The following is a 13,331-nucleotide window of genomic DNA, read 5'->3' on the forward strand; positions in this document are numbered from 1 at the left end:
TCAGTTGGTTAAACATCCCACTTCTGATTTTGGCTCAGGTCACAATCTCAGTTTGTGAGATCAAGCCCTGCATCGGGCTCTGCACCCACAACATAGAGCCTGCTTGGGATTTTCTCTGCCTCTCTCTCTGCCCATCCCCAGCTCTGTCTCTCCCTCTCAAAATAAATGAATATTTAAAATGCTCTCAGGTTCGTAGTCTCTGGGTATCTGGCGGAGCAAACATACTCCCTTAAAGGTCTCAATTTTAGTCCATACTTCAAATAACCCCTATTTTCTAACAAAAGTAAGTTGAAAGGAAAATGGTACCATAAGTGAAAAAAAACAAGAAAACAAAAACACAGCTTATACAACAAAATCACCCACGAAGACTCTTAATATTGGTACCAACACATGGAAATTGATATGTAAAGGAATAGAAGCATAGAAAATATGAGTAAGGAGCAAAAGAATACACAGAACAAATAAAATTTATAAGCCAAACAGAGTTCATAAGAAAAAAATAATAATTGAAAACTAAAAAAAACCCAAAAAAACAGGAGGGGAGAAAAGAATAAGAAAATGAAAGACAAAGCTAAAAGTGGGGAGTGGACAATTAAAAGATATATTTATGATGAGGACCTAGAAATAAACCCAACTTATATCTGTAATCACTATGGATATAAATGTACTTAAGTATCCAGTTAAAAGGGCAAATTTTCTTTGGCCTTATCTTTGTATTGTGTCTCTTGCAAACTCAAAATATAAGGTCAAAGAAAGATCGATGATATTCAGATAAAAACTAACCAAAATATTGCTACAGCAACAACAACAACGATGACAGAAGGCAATGAGCATTAATAGAGATAACAGTCACTACATAATTATAACAGGTTTAAATCACCAAGGAAGATCCAAAAATTCTAAATTAATATGCATTTAATAATAAAGCCAAAAGAAAAAGCAAACAGAACTTCATGAGAAATTGAGAAATCTAGTTATAATGAGATCTTGAGACTCTTCTATAAATAAATCAAGTATCAAGTAAATCAGTAAAGAGAAGATTTGTACAGCATGACTGACAAGTTTGATTTAATAGACACCATACTCAACAAGTGGGGAATGCACACTCTTTTCAAGTATACATGGAGCATATATGAAAATTGATCACATAAATCATAAAGCTAGTCTCAAATTTCAGAAAATTAAAATATTGTAGCTCATATTTGCCATTAAAATATTAGAAATAAAGATTAAGACAACCATAATGCACTTTTAGCATTTAGAAATCTACTTTTAAAATAACAATGGATTAAATATTCAAACCTCTGGGTTAATCAAATGAGAAGGCACAAAATAAACTCACAGGAATGAAAATGGGTCATAACTACAGATGCCGAGGAAACTAAAAACATAAATATGGATTACTTCATATCAAAAAACTTAATGAAATGGAGACGTGTTAGAAAAATTTATTGAACTTAATGAAATTGACTCAATAATATAAAATCCTAATATTCCTATGATCTGTAAAGAAATGGAATCAATAGTTAAAAATCTTCTCTTAATGACCAAATGTTTTTTTTTAAAGTTTATTTATTTTTTGAGAGAGAGCACACACACAAGTGGGAGAAGGACAGAGAGAAAGGGGGACAGAGGATCCAAAACAGGCTCCATGCTGACAGTGGAGAGCATGATGTGGGGCTTGAACTCATGAACCATGAGATCATGACCCGAGCCTAAGTCAGACACTTAACTGACTGAGCCACCCAGGCGCCCAGACCAAATGGTTTTAAAGACTCGTTCCAATCTTGAACTCTTCCAGACAATTGAAAAACTCATTTGATGAGGCTAGTATACCTCAAAACTAGTCAATGATGGAGCATAAAAGAAGTACTATAAGCTAGTTTTACTCATGAATACAGAAGCAAAAATCCTAAACAAAATATTGGCAAACTGAGTCCAGCAATGTATTATAAAACACACACACCATGACCAAGTTGCTTTATCCTGGAATTAAAGGTTGGTTCAATAATAAAGTCAGCCACCATTACTTAATACATTAACATCAAAAAACATTCAATCATGTAAATAGATGAGAAAAAAGCATTCAATAAAATTCAACACCCATTCATAATAAAACTATTAGCAAAGCAGAAATAGAAGAGAATCTTCTTAATTGATAAAGGCCATTTACAGGGGAAAAAAATTACTGAAATGTTGAAAGCATTCCCTTTAAACTGGGATGTTTAAAACAAGGATGTTCACTATCAGTTCACTATCAGTTCTTTTCAACATTGTACTACAGGTCATAGCCAGTGCAGAAACTAAAGAAGATGATTTTTTAAAGGCAGAAGCATCATAAAGGAAGAAAATTCTCACTACTTGCCGATAATGATTGTATTAAAAAAGTCAAGAGCATCTAAATACATTATTAGAATAAAAATTTAGCATGGCTGCTGGATCCAAAATCAACACATAGCACATGATCTATATTAGAAACAACCAGTTAGAATAGAAAAAATTTAAAAATTTACCATAGCATTAAAAATATATAAAAATTCATAGGAAGAAATCTAATATAATACATGAAGGCCTTTATGGAGAAAAATCATTAAAGTTTATTGAGAGATATTAAAAGAAGACCAAATAAATGGAACACAGTGTTTTTGGCTAGGAAGACTTATTGCTGAAAAGACATCAATTTTCTCCAGGCTGATCAACAGATTCAATACAATTACAAAAGATAATACACAAACTGGGAGAAGATATATATACAACATGTTAAACTGACGAAGGACTGGTACCCAGAATTTATAAAGAAATCCTATGAATCAATGAAAAAAAGACACACCTAATACAAAAATGGGGAAAAGACATGAATAAGTACTTCACATAAGAGGAAACACATTTATATATTTAAAAAAAAAAAAACCCTCAATTTCATTAGTAATCAGGGAAATGCAAATTAAACCCACAGTAAGACACCATATAATCACCACCCAATTGGCAAATAGGAAAGATAGTCAAGACCAAGTGTTTGCTAAGATATGGAACAATGGCACTCAACCATTGCCAGGGGGGAACGTAAACTGGTACAAATGCTTTCAGAAACAGTTCAGCATGACCGAGCAAAACCTGCTTCTTAGAGCTGTGGTTCTCAAATTTTTGGTCTCAGAACCTCTTTGCATCCTTAAAAAATACTGAGGACCTCAAAAATCAGTTGTTTTTGTGGGTTATATTTATCAATATTTACCAAATTGAAAATTAAAAGAGGCATTTTCAAAACACAAAAATACACAAGTATACACTTGATTAGCTGTCAGAGTGATGATGTCATCATTTCTGGAAAAATACATAAACTCATGAAAAATGACAGTGAAAAGGACAAATAATGTTTTAGTAATTTTATGAAAATAATTTTGTCCTCACAGAGCCCCTGAAAGGGTCCCTGGACCATACTTTGAACACAACCTCCCTGGAGCAAATCTTGTACATGTGCGCCAGGGGAAAGGTACAAGAATTCATTCATTCCTCAAATATTTATTGAGCATCGCCATGTGCCCTCCATTGTCCTAGACATCGTGAGTGTCTCAACAGACAAGATCAGACAAAACAGACAAAATCCCTGCCCACATGGAGCTTCCATTGTAATTGGCAGAATGTTCCGGGCAGCACTGTTTGATAGCTCAAAATGGAAAACAATCCAAATCTCCATGAACAGAAGAACAGATAAGTAAAGTGTGGGAGAGCCACAAAATGGAATACGATACAGCGGTGAGAACAAATGAAATGTGGTTATATGCATAAACACGGATGGGAATTTCAAAACCAATGCCTGAAAAAAGTCACAGAAGGATATAATGCAGGAGGGAACCATTTACATGAAAGTTAAAAACCAGGTAAATCTAAACAGCATACTATTAGGGATACATACATAGATGGTAGAACCATAAATAAAAACATGGGAATTATTAACAAAAAAATCCAGAATAATGTTTACCTTATCCAGTGTGGGGGGGGGGGGGAGGAAAAATAGGGGCATTCTGGGTATCTGAGAATGTTCTAGTTCTTATGCTGAAGGTTGAATACATGTGTGATCATTTTATTTCACAAGAAATATTTTAAAAGAAAAAAGCTATAAGGTTATTTAATACATAATTTCATCAATAAAGAGAGGGAACATCTCGTATTTCAGCTACTGCTGTGCACTGCAAATCAGCTAATTGTTTTAACTGGTAGGGAAGAAGCACCTGATAATAGAAAAAGAGGGATGAGATGCGCTACTCCTCACGGAAGTTAACCAGTTTCCCAAAGGTTCAGATCCAACGAGATGGGAGTATTACAGTCCTGCTCTGCCAGGATGAATCAGAGTCACCGACATGACACTGGTTAACCGGTTACTTGTACACTGGGTGTAATCTCTTGTATAAAGCAGAAAATAGAGACAGGTGATGCAAATTCCAAAATAAATGGATGGAGACGCTGCCTCTTTACTGAATTCTGCTGACTTTCAATAGTACAAATTCCCTTTGGCACATTCTCCTAATAATGTATTTATGTATTAAGTAACCCCCCAAATACAGAAAGTGCATGGTAGTTATTGTTTCTCCACATTGGTCAATAACAGTGTCAGGCTGATCACACAAATGTCATAACAATTTTGTAATCGTGACTTTGCCAAGGTCATTGCTGGCAGTGACACTGCACAGATTAAATAAGGGATAGTTAAGGTGCAATTTTTCCTGATTCAGGAAAATAGCCATAAATTTGTTACACAATTTCAAAACTTGAAAAAAAGAAAAAAAAAAAAACAAACATCTTGAAACATTCCATCCATCCCCTTTCCCCAAACGGCAAGCTAAAGTTATTATCTTGGGTGAGTTGCTTCAAGAGGTAGATCAGGCCTGGCAGCAAAAGGACTGCAACCCATTCCCAGAAAATGGGGAAGTCCAAAGTGTATTCTCCAGGCCCAATCTCGCCCCCACTGGGTCTAACACAGGGCCAACACACTGGAAAGTTCCAGATATCGCTGTAGCTATTTTAAAAATCCCAGGCAGCTACAAGACCTAAAATCTCACCTTTATTTAAAGTGGAAGGGACAACACCACCAGGGGGCGCTAAACTGCAAGTGGTGGCAGGATGACTGTAGAGGAGGGGTGGGGTGAGCTAAGGGTCCAGCTACTCCGGTCCATCTTGCACCCCCCAGGGCAGGATGACTTTTATATCAGAAAGTCGGACCTTCAGAACTCTGCCCACTCTCTTACACGCTATGCTGCCCTAAGTATCACACCCACACCTTTATTATGATGGGCGGTCATTAATATACTGGCAGCTTTTTCCTCCCTCTCCAGTAAGAAACAGAGAAATTAGGAGGGAACCTTTCTCAAGTTCTTAAGGAACTTCCACTCTGTCTCCCCAGATACAAGGAATGAGTGATCCTCTTGGTCACAGCTGGATATTTGTTGGACCATGATTAACTAGTGGATAGAGTTATTCCATGTTCAAAAACAAATACAAGTCCTACCTTTTCTTTTTAACCTGCAAATGCTCAGGCACAGGTTCTCCTGTGCCTTCCTCAGTTCTCCTCCTTTAGCTTTTTGTCCCTGGGTGGTAAGGAGACCAGGAAGGGGGAGGTGGGTAGGAAGGGGGCCATTTCCTTCTCTGTAATAGCTTTCATAACTGATATAACACAAACTCATACTTTCTACATTTTTTTTTTTATCTTCAGGAGTAAACACCCTGACATCTCTAAATACTCTGCAAAGACTTTTTGTTGAACCAGCAAAATCAAAACAGGAAATAGAGAATCCTTCTGTTGTCTCTACTGCCTCATACCTGTGACTTCCTAACCTTCTCTCTATCTAAGGCCAAAGGCTTTATAACCTGTATTCTCAAGACTTTTGAATTTGAGACACTGGCATTACTAGTAGTCAGATTGCAAATATGATGGCCTTTAAGTATCAGGCCCTTGTTCAATTCAATTTATCCAAGGTACTAAATACACAAAAGAACCTCACACTCTGTTTCAGATGACCTTGCTGAAATGAACAATCTCACAAGTGGACATTTCTTGATTTTAGCTCCTCAGAGGATAGGAAAGAAGCAAATAGATACTAATAAGATACAGAAATCTATTCTGAACAAGGAGGCTGATATCCTTGGATCTTAAAGCCTTTTCTTTCTTCATTCAGTTTATAGAAATTTTTCTCCCCAGAATGTTGTATTTCATGTTTTTTCAGGCATGATTAAAAAAAAAAAAAAAGAAAGAAAAGAAAAAAGAGTCTTCTTGAGTTACAGGAATAGTATGGAATCCCAACTCTAACTGGGAAACCTGGAAGGAAGTTGTGCCAATGTCATGTTGTTTTCTAGTGGTGTAAGAAACCTTTGTCCTATAAGCTTGGAGGTGACAATAGTGGCCTGACTTGATATGTATTAATGCTGGTGTTCCATGTCTTCCAGCAGTCCCAGTGCTTAATATCAAATAGGTAGGTTGTTTTTTCTAATGTTAGACAAGAGTCCATGGCTTTCCTATAAGGAAATAGTTTGGAAATATTTTTAGCTCATTTTCCATTTCATCCAATATTAAAAATCATAACCCAGCAATACCTACCAATCTCACTAAATGCTCAGATCTTTTTAGGTCAAAGACTTCTGCTTGAGACCTATACATACCTATGTTAAATCCCGTTTAGCCCAGTATATATGTGACATATTCTTTATTTATCCCAGAACTCTTAGGAACCGAAGTAAGAGCTAAAATCTGTTTCCCTATCAAAGCCTTCCTCCCACTCTGACCCCAATTTGAGAGAGGGGAGTGAGAATATGGAGAAATGTGAAGGTGACAATTTTCCTTAATCATGTTAACACATATTTAAGTACCAGTTAAATGGCTGATATGTGAGAAATAGAAAGACCCACTCTCTGCCTCAAAGACCTACCATCTGGCAGAGGGAGAGAACAATGCTAACAAGTAAGGACACAATGTTTTTTAGGCAGCTATGACAGAAGATTTGACAAAGGACAGTGGGGGCATAAGACAAAGGGGTCAAATCTACCTGGAAATGGAGCATGTCAGGAAACGCTTCATCTTGAAATCTTGAAAAAGGACGTGAATCTTGAAAAAAACAAATGAAGGCAGGGGCGAGTAGAAAAGGGGCCTACAGACAGGAGGAGTTACGGGAAGGAAGAGCTAGCGGTAGCATAGAAACCAAGAAAATGTCCAAGTGTCCAGGGAATGGTTAAGTTACGAATGACAAGAGAAATCACTAGATTTGGGAAATGAGAAGTTATCCCTGACCTTTGCTAGAGCCGTTTTGATGGAGTAGCAGGACAGAAGTCTGGCTGCTGTGAATTAAATGGGTGAAAAGCATAAAGACAAAAAATTAAAAGCGACTAGAGGACAAAAGAGATGACAACAGTTTAGATTTGTCTCCTGGAGCCAGGTGCCTTTTTACTTACTAGCTCAGCCACAGTAAGGGTTAGAGAGACAGGCTTTACATTTCTATGAGAAAATGACTCCCAAACACAATTCACTAACTTAAAAACAAGTTTTCGGATACAATCTACTCTTTATGAGACTGCCTATATTATTTTAAGTGAACGATATAAAATCAACATTTTACAGATTTACTCTGCCATCCATCACTAATTTTTCTCTCATATAGTTCAAAACAAATAACACCTGTAATTGGTTATAATAGAAAAGGTGCTTTATTTTACACATCATTGGTACATAATACATAAAACTGCCTAAAATCAGTCTTGGGAAATGTAACTGTCAGTTTATACCTTAAGCAGTCAAAGACCAAGTCTATTTTGCAACCTATTTCATTCATGGGCAGATTACTGCAATAACTTTCAACCTAATTATCTCTTCATAGGCAATGTTACAAGTGATTTTGATGCTACAAGTGCTGCAATTTTTTAAAATAAAAATACCTTCAGTTATAATAGACCAGACCTCTAACCAGAAGAAATCTTGGCTAGACTACAAGTCTTTGAAATAACAGGTCAACAGTTTCACCTGCTTAGAGATGATTATATTTATGTAATTGGGTTATAGAGCAAGGGGGCCTCATACATGCAATCAGATTGTTGTTGTTTTTTTAATGCAGATAACAGTGAGTTTATAATACCCTATTTCTAGTTAAACTGCCAAGACAGTTTACTAAGCTAAAACAAAGCCAATACAATATCTTAGAAAATATAATTCTAAGAGCATGCAACATCAAAATCTTTTTACTACATATGTGAACCAAAGTTGTAGAGCCCAGGTAGAGGACTATGGCACAAAGGCTTGTACATCTGAATTGCTTATTCAGCAAGGAGGAGTAAAGAGTCATTTAACTCAGTGTAAATCCTCATATGAAAGATACCTGCATGATCTAGCCCACTGCTACTCAAAGGGATCTTCGCTTAGAAAATGTGCAAATCATAGGAAGCTAAATGCACTTCTCTTGTTATTTACCCTACTACATTCTATTCATGAACACGCAGCTTAAAGATCTGTTATTAACTATGAATGTCAAGCCACAGAGATCTCTCAATGGCATCTTTCAGTCACCAATAAATATGACCAGTGCTTAATGCACAAATGCCAAAAAACAAAACAAAACAAAACGATAACAGAATCTGGGCTAATTGTCAAAGTAAAAACATTTGTTATTTTCACAAATCCCTTGGTATATAGCAAGACTGCCTTTCTCTCTAGAAAATAAGATGTATTTAGAACCACAGGTTCATAGCACAACAGAGGCATATAAGCAAAGTAAACTAAACCAAATACTAAATAGTTACAAATGTGCACACTCAAACAAATATTCTATTCTTTGCTTAAAGTCAACTTCGTCCTTGTCATTAAGGGAAGTGCTTCAAGATGCAAATTGTTAATTAATGCAGAGAATAAGGAGTTAAAAGCCAGACCTTTTTCTAATAAAGCAGATAAATCATTAAAATAATTGGACTTGAAACATATACTTACTATAACTTTTCATTCTTACTCTTTTTATAACTAAACACACATATATACACAAAAAACCCTAGCATTTAATATGTGCAAAACTGCTTACCATTTATTTTAACTTTGGTTAAGTATTTGTTTAGCCTATACCAGACATATTATGGAAGCTATACAAATGATTACAAACATAATAATGAGGTAAGTTAAAATTCTACTAGTGCAAAAAGCAAGCATATGCTAAAAGCAAAGCATATGAATTTAACAAATGCAGAATGAAGCTCTCACCAAGGGAGGTGCTGAGACAACAAACCAGAGAAGCTCCTTGTAAACATTGTTTGTAAAAATACACATTTAAAGATTTAGGATTCATACAGCCACAAAAAAGGTATTCTAATAACACCAGAGTAGTGCATTTATTTTACCTTTAGAGTTTGGAAATCACTCATTATGTGTCTAACAGCTTGCATATTTTCTTCAAGAGAAACTTAATTAGTGAGACACATTAATTACAAATACTGTAGTATAAAAATCCCAGTTCTTTACAAAAATTATATATTAAAATATTCTATACACTTTAAATTAGTAACTGGAACATACATATATATCAATCCTGGATAATTAAATCCATCGTGGCCGGGAGTATTATACGTGAAGCTCGAGGACACAGCTACTCAGTCCACCTGACCTGGCATAAGGTCACATGGTAGAAATAGATAGGCCTGGGCCCCTGCAGTTATTACGGCTCTTAGTTTGAACCATCTTTTCTGCGGTTATATTGCTCTGTATATTCACTCCAGATTTGTATCGGCAGCAGAACCGGGAAATTCCTAAAAGGTTCAAAACAAGCTACCTGTGGCAGAGTATCCATAATGCCTATCTGCATCTTTAAGGTTGCAATGGGACCTGAGTAAGCTGTCTAATGCTTATTTTTCAGTTGTAAAAAAGTTTATACAATTTTGAGGTAAAAACAATGCAAAAATAAAACATTTAGAGCATTTACAAAAATCTTACAAATGTTTAAAACACTATTTCAAAACTTGTGTCCTGTTAAGGTGCTTCTTTCCTTCTGCAATAAAGAGGACATGTACTTCAATTTTGAATTTTAAATTCCGCATGTTTTAGTTTCAGCAAAAGCAAAGTTAGAGCCATTAAAACACTTGCTAAAATGTTCACAGATATACTTTGCTTCTGATGAAAAGACAGCATTTTAGTGCTGAAAGAAACCTTATATGTAAATTCTTTTAACTCCCTCTTGTATTAATGAGGAAATCAAAAACCAGGTACATTAAGTGCTTTGGCCAAAAATATATTCCAATGTATCAGCCTGGTATGAATCAAGAAAACCCACTACTCTTTTTGTATTTTGCCATGATTCTTGGAAAATAAAGAAAATTCAAAACCAGAGTTTCTAAACTCGCCTCTTTCTTTTTTAATTTCTTAAGCTCTGTGCTAACTGTAGGTAAAGAAAAAAAAATGAATCAAATAGCGGCTCCTAATATTAGTATCACAGATATTATCCAGTAGAAGACAGTTGTTAGAGAATCACTGCTCATATAGAATAATAAAGTTATAGGGAGTACTCAAAAACAGGGCCTTTACAATGGAGAGAACATCTACTAAGTAAGACAGCACAGTGTACAACAGCCAGTTACTAGAATCATCTCAATACCTCTAGGATGACTGAGTTACATGGCCTTTAGAAAAGATATTGGGGTAATAAAGCCTTCTAGCTTTTATCTTAATTTTACTATTTTCCTTTATAAAAGAGCAGTTATATAACTGTAAGGACGAATCCATACACTAATTTTCAGAGAGTCTTTGCTTCTTTTCTATTTTTATTTGGATCTAAAATTGAGCAAATACATTTTAAGAACAACTTACAAACTCAAACTCATAAGTGCTAGAAATACAGTCAGAGAATACTCTTTTAAATGACAAATCTTCATAACCAGTTACTAATAAATAATCATCACAATAGCTTCAGTAAAAAAAAACAAAAAAAACAAAAAAAACAACTCAATTTAAAGGTGCTTTTTTATTGTTACCTTGAAGCCATCGAACTTGCGTAGCTGGTCCATATCCCTTTTCATTCTTTGCTGATATCCTGAACACAATGGCAGGCCTGGACGTATAATCGATATGTGCATTTGCAAGTTGCCCAGCAGTTACTATACATGATGTCTTAAGACCACAATAAATCCTCATAAACACAAGTTGACTTGGATTATCTTGTATTTGTGCTGTGCGGATAGCCAGGTAGGCTGAATATTCCAAAATATTTCCAGAAGGTGAAGTTGGAGGTTCCCAGGAAAGGTGGATACCCTCAACATTCTTGAAGAGAGGAGAAAAAACAAAAACAAAAACAGGTAAAGGTTCTGAAATTTTCTCTAATATCACTTATAATGTTGAGTCTATCTTTAGAACACAAAATATTGTTTTTTGCTAAAGTAATTGCATTAGATATTAGAACTTTTATTACCGATTTTTTTAAACTTACCTTAGTTGGATTTACAATGTTTAATTCATTGCCCACTTTTCAATATCATAACTAGGCTTAAATGTCTGCCTATACCATCCCAAGAAAGGGATTTTTCTTACCTGAAAGCAGATCTTTTCTTCTCTAAAGAGGGGCAGGACCTTAGGATAAAATATAATTCAATTTCATGTGTTCTATTAAAATTCTCCAACACAAACTTTTTGGTTCCATACAACAAGAACAAAGTTAATATTAAGAAGCATACCAGATTTCTCTGACTTTCTATAATTTGGATGCTGTAATTCTGCTTGAAATTTGGTCCTTAAAATTATGAGTTATTAGCAAGCAATATTTTTTAAACTTTTAATCCACCCCACTTATTACTTAATTTTTCAAAAATTGAAATAGTGTTGACACACAATGTTACATTGGTTTTTAGATACCCCTTTTAGATACCTCTCATTTCATCGGTTACTAACAAGAATCTCTAAACTGATGGTTTTACTTCATGTATAAACTTTCAATAAATAAATCACCAAGACTTGACCGGACATCTCACCTTTGAAATTCTGACTGCAGAAGGAGCTCCAGGAAAACCGGGAATACAAGTTTTAAATTCACTGATTTTGCTGAAAGGGCCTATTCCACATCCATTGATGGCTGCTACCCTGAATCTGTATCCTGTGCCTGGAACAAGATCTTGTTTCTTAAGTAAACTGTAGTCAGGTACGTCCGCATTTCCTATCTAAAATGTAACATATACAAAAGTCAAAGAAAAAGTGCAATTAATTATTTTGTCATTAAACAAGAAAACTTTTCAAAGAATTAATTATGTTTTAAGGTTCTAGTTCACATTTAATTTTTTCCCTCTGTCACACATGGAATAAACCCTCCAAATACAAAAGCAACTAAGCCTATAAATCAGTGATTCTTATCTGGAGGAAAAGTGATGTTTCCAGTTAAAAACCACTGATTATAAAAAGAAATTTAAGCATATTCTGCACATGAAGAATGTAAAGGTAGAAAAAAACTGACAACCACTATAAGCAAAGAAACAACCGTCCATATAAACTTAGAATAGAAATCTCAGAGGAATTCTTCTCAGTCTAACCAGGAACAATACCCTTTGGATACAGGCAAGCAAACTTGCCAGAAAAGAAGTGATCAGCATGTATTATGGAGCATTTTAAACATTAATATTCAGCAGATGCTGAACAAATGTTAAATAATTGGATTGTATACTCTGGGTAGAAAGATCATAACATTCATAACTTTCAAACAATTTTTCCATATTTTCCCTCTCACTGCACCACTGTGAGACAGGTAGTCCTAATGTATCATTCCCATTTTTAAGGGAGCTTTATCATTTTTATTTTATAAGTGAGGAAACTGAGTCTCAGGTTAAACAAGTGACTTCTCCAAGGTCACACTGTTGAGTGCTGGAACTAATGATTCAAACCCAAGTTTACTGACTCTAAATTTTATGCTGTTTTTCTTTTGGGAAAAACAGGTAATTACTAGGCCCTTAGATATCGTTATTTCTAATATATGAAATTAAGCTACAGCCAGAAATTTCATTAGGTATAATACTAACAAATTATTCACCAGGATTTTCATTTTTGTCAACAATTGGAAAAATTCTATATGAAAAAGAGAGATGCCAGAGGTAATATTAGAGAAACTAAAATATAATGATAAATGATATATTATCCATTTGTGCAGGTCTTTGGGAGAGTCAAACTAAGTAGCTATTTCCTTGGCAATTCACTCTCTGAAATTCCCCATTCCAGAAAAAAATTAGTTCAGAGTGCTTTGGAGCTGTTATCTATTTGATAATTCTTAGAGGGTTAATGTTTATATATATGAGTTCCACTTTAAGGGGTTTCAGAATCAAGAGAAAACTAGATTGTATTCCTT

At 35.0% G+C, this 13,331-nt stretch overlaps 1 protein-coding gene across 5 annotated transcripts in view; it reads right to left on the reverse strand.

Annotated features, from left to right (window-relative positions):
- Positions 1-13,331, reverse strand: part of HCFC2 (host cell factor C2) — a 50,529-nt gene that overhangs the window by 5,855 nt on the left and 31,343 nt on the right. Inside the window, exons 14-17 of one of the 5 annotated variants that reach the window (XM_019446627.2) lie at positions 11,974-12,159; positions 11,537-11,575; positions 10,984-11,269; positions 2,574-9,765 (exon numbers count right to left, since the gene is read on the reverse strand). In XM_019446627.2, coding sequence (XP_019302172.2) covers positions 9,635-9,765; positions 10,984-11,269; positions 11,537-11,575; positions 11,974-12,159 — 642 coding nt within the window. In that variant the 3' untranslated portion in view covers positions 2,574-9,634. Of the gene's footprint in view, positions 1-2,573; positions 10,005-10,755; positions 11,270-11,536; positions 11,576-11,973; positions 12,160-13,331 lie in introns of those variants that run through there. The other 4 variants (XM_019446632.2, XM_019446631.2, XM_019446629.2 and 1 more) reach the window with 4 other exon arrangements.

Source organism: Panthera pardus, unplaced genomic scaffold (assembly GCF_024362965.1).
Source record: "Panthera pardus isolate Hobbes unplaced genomic scaffold, ASM2436296v1 HiC_scaffold_6, whole genome shotgun sequence".
NCBI lineage: Eukaryota > Metazoa > Chordata > Mammalia > Carnivora > Felidae > Panthera > Panthera pardus.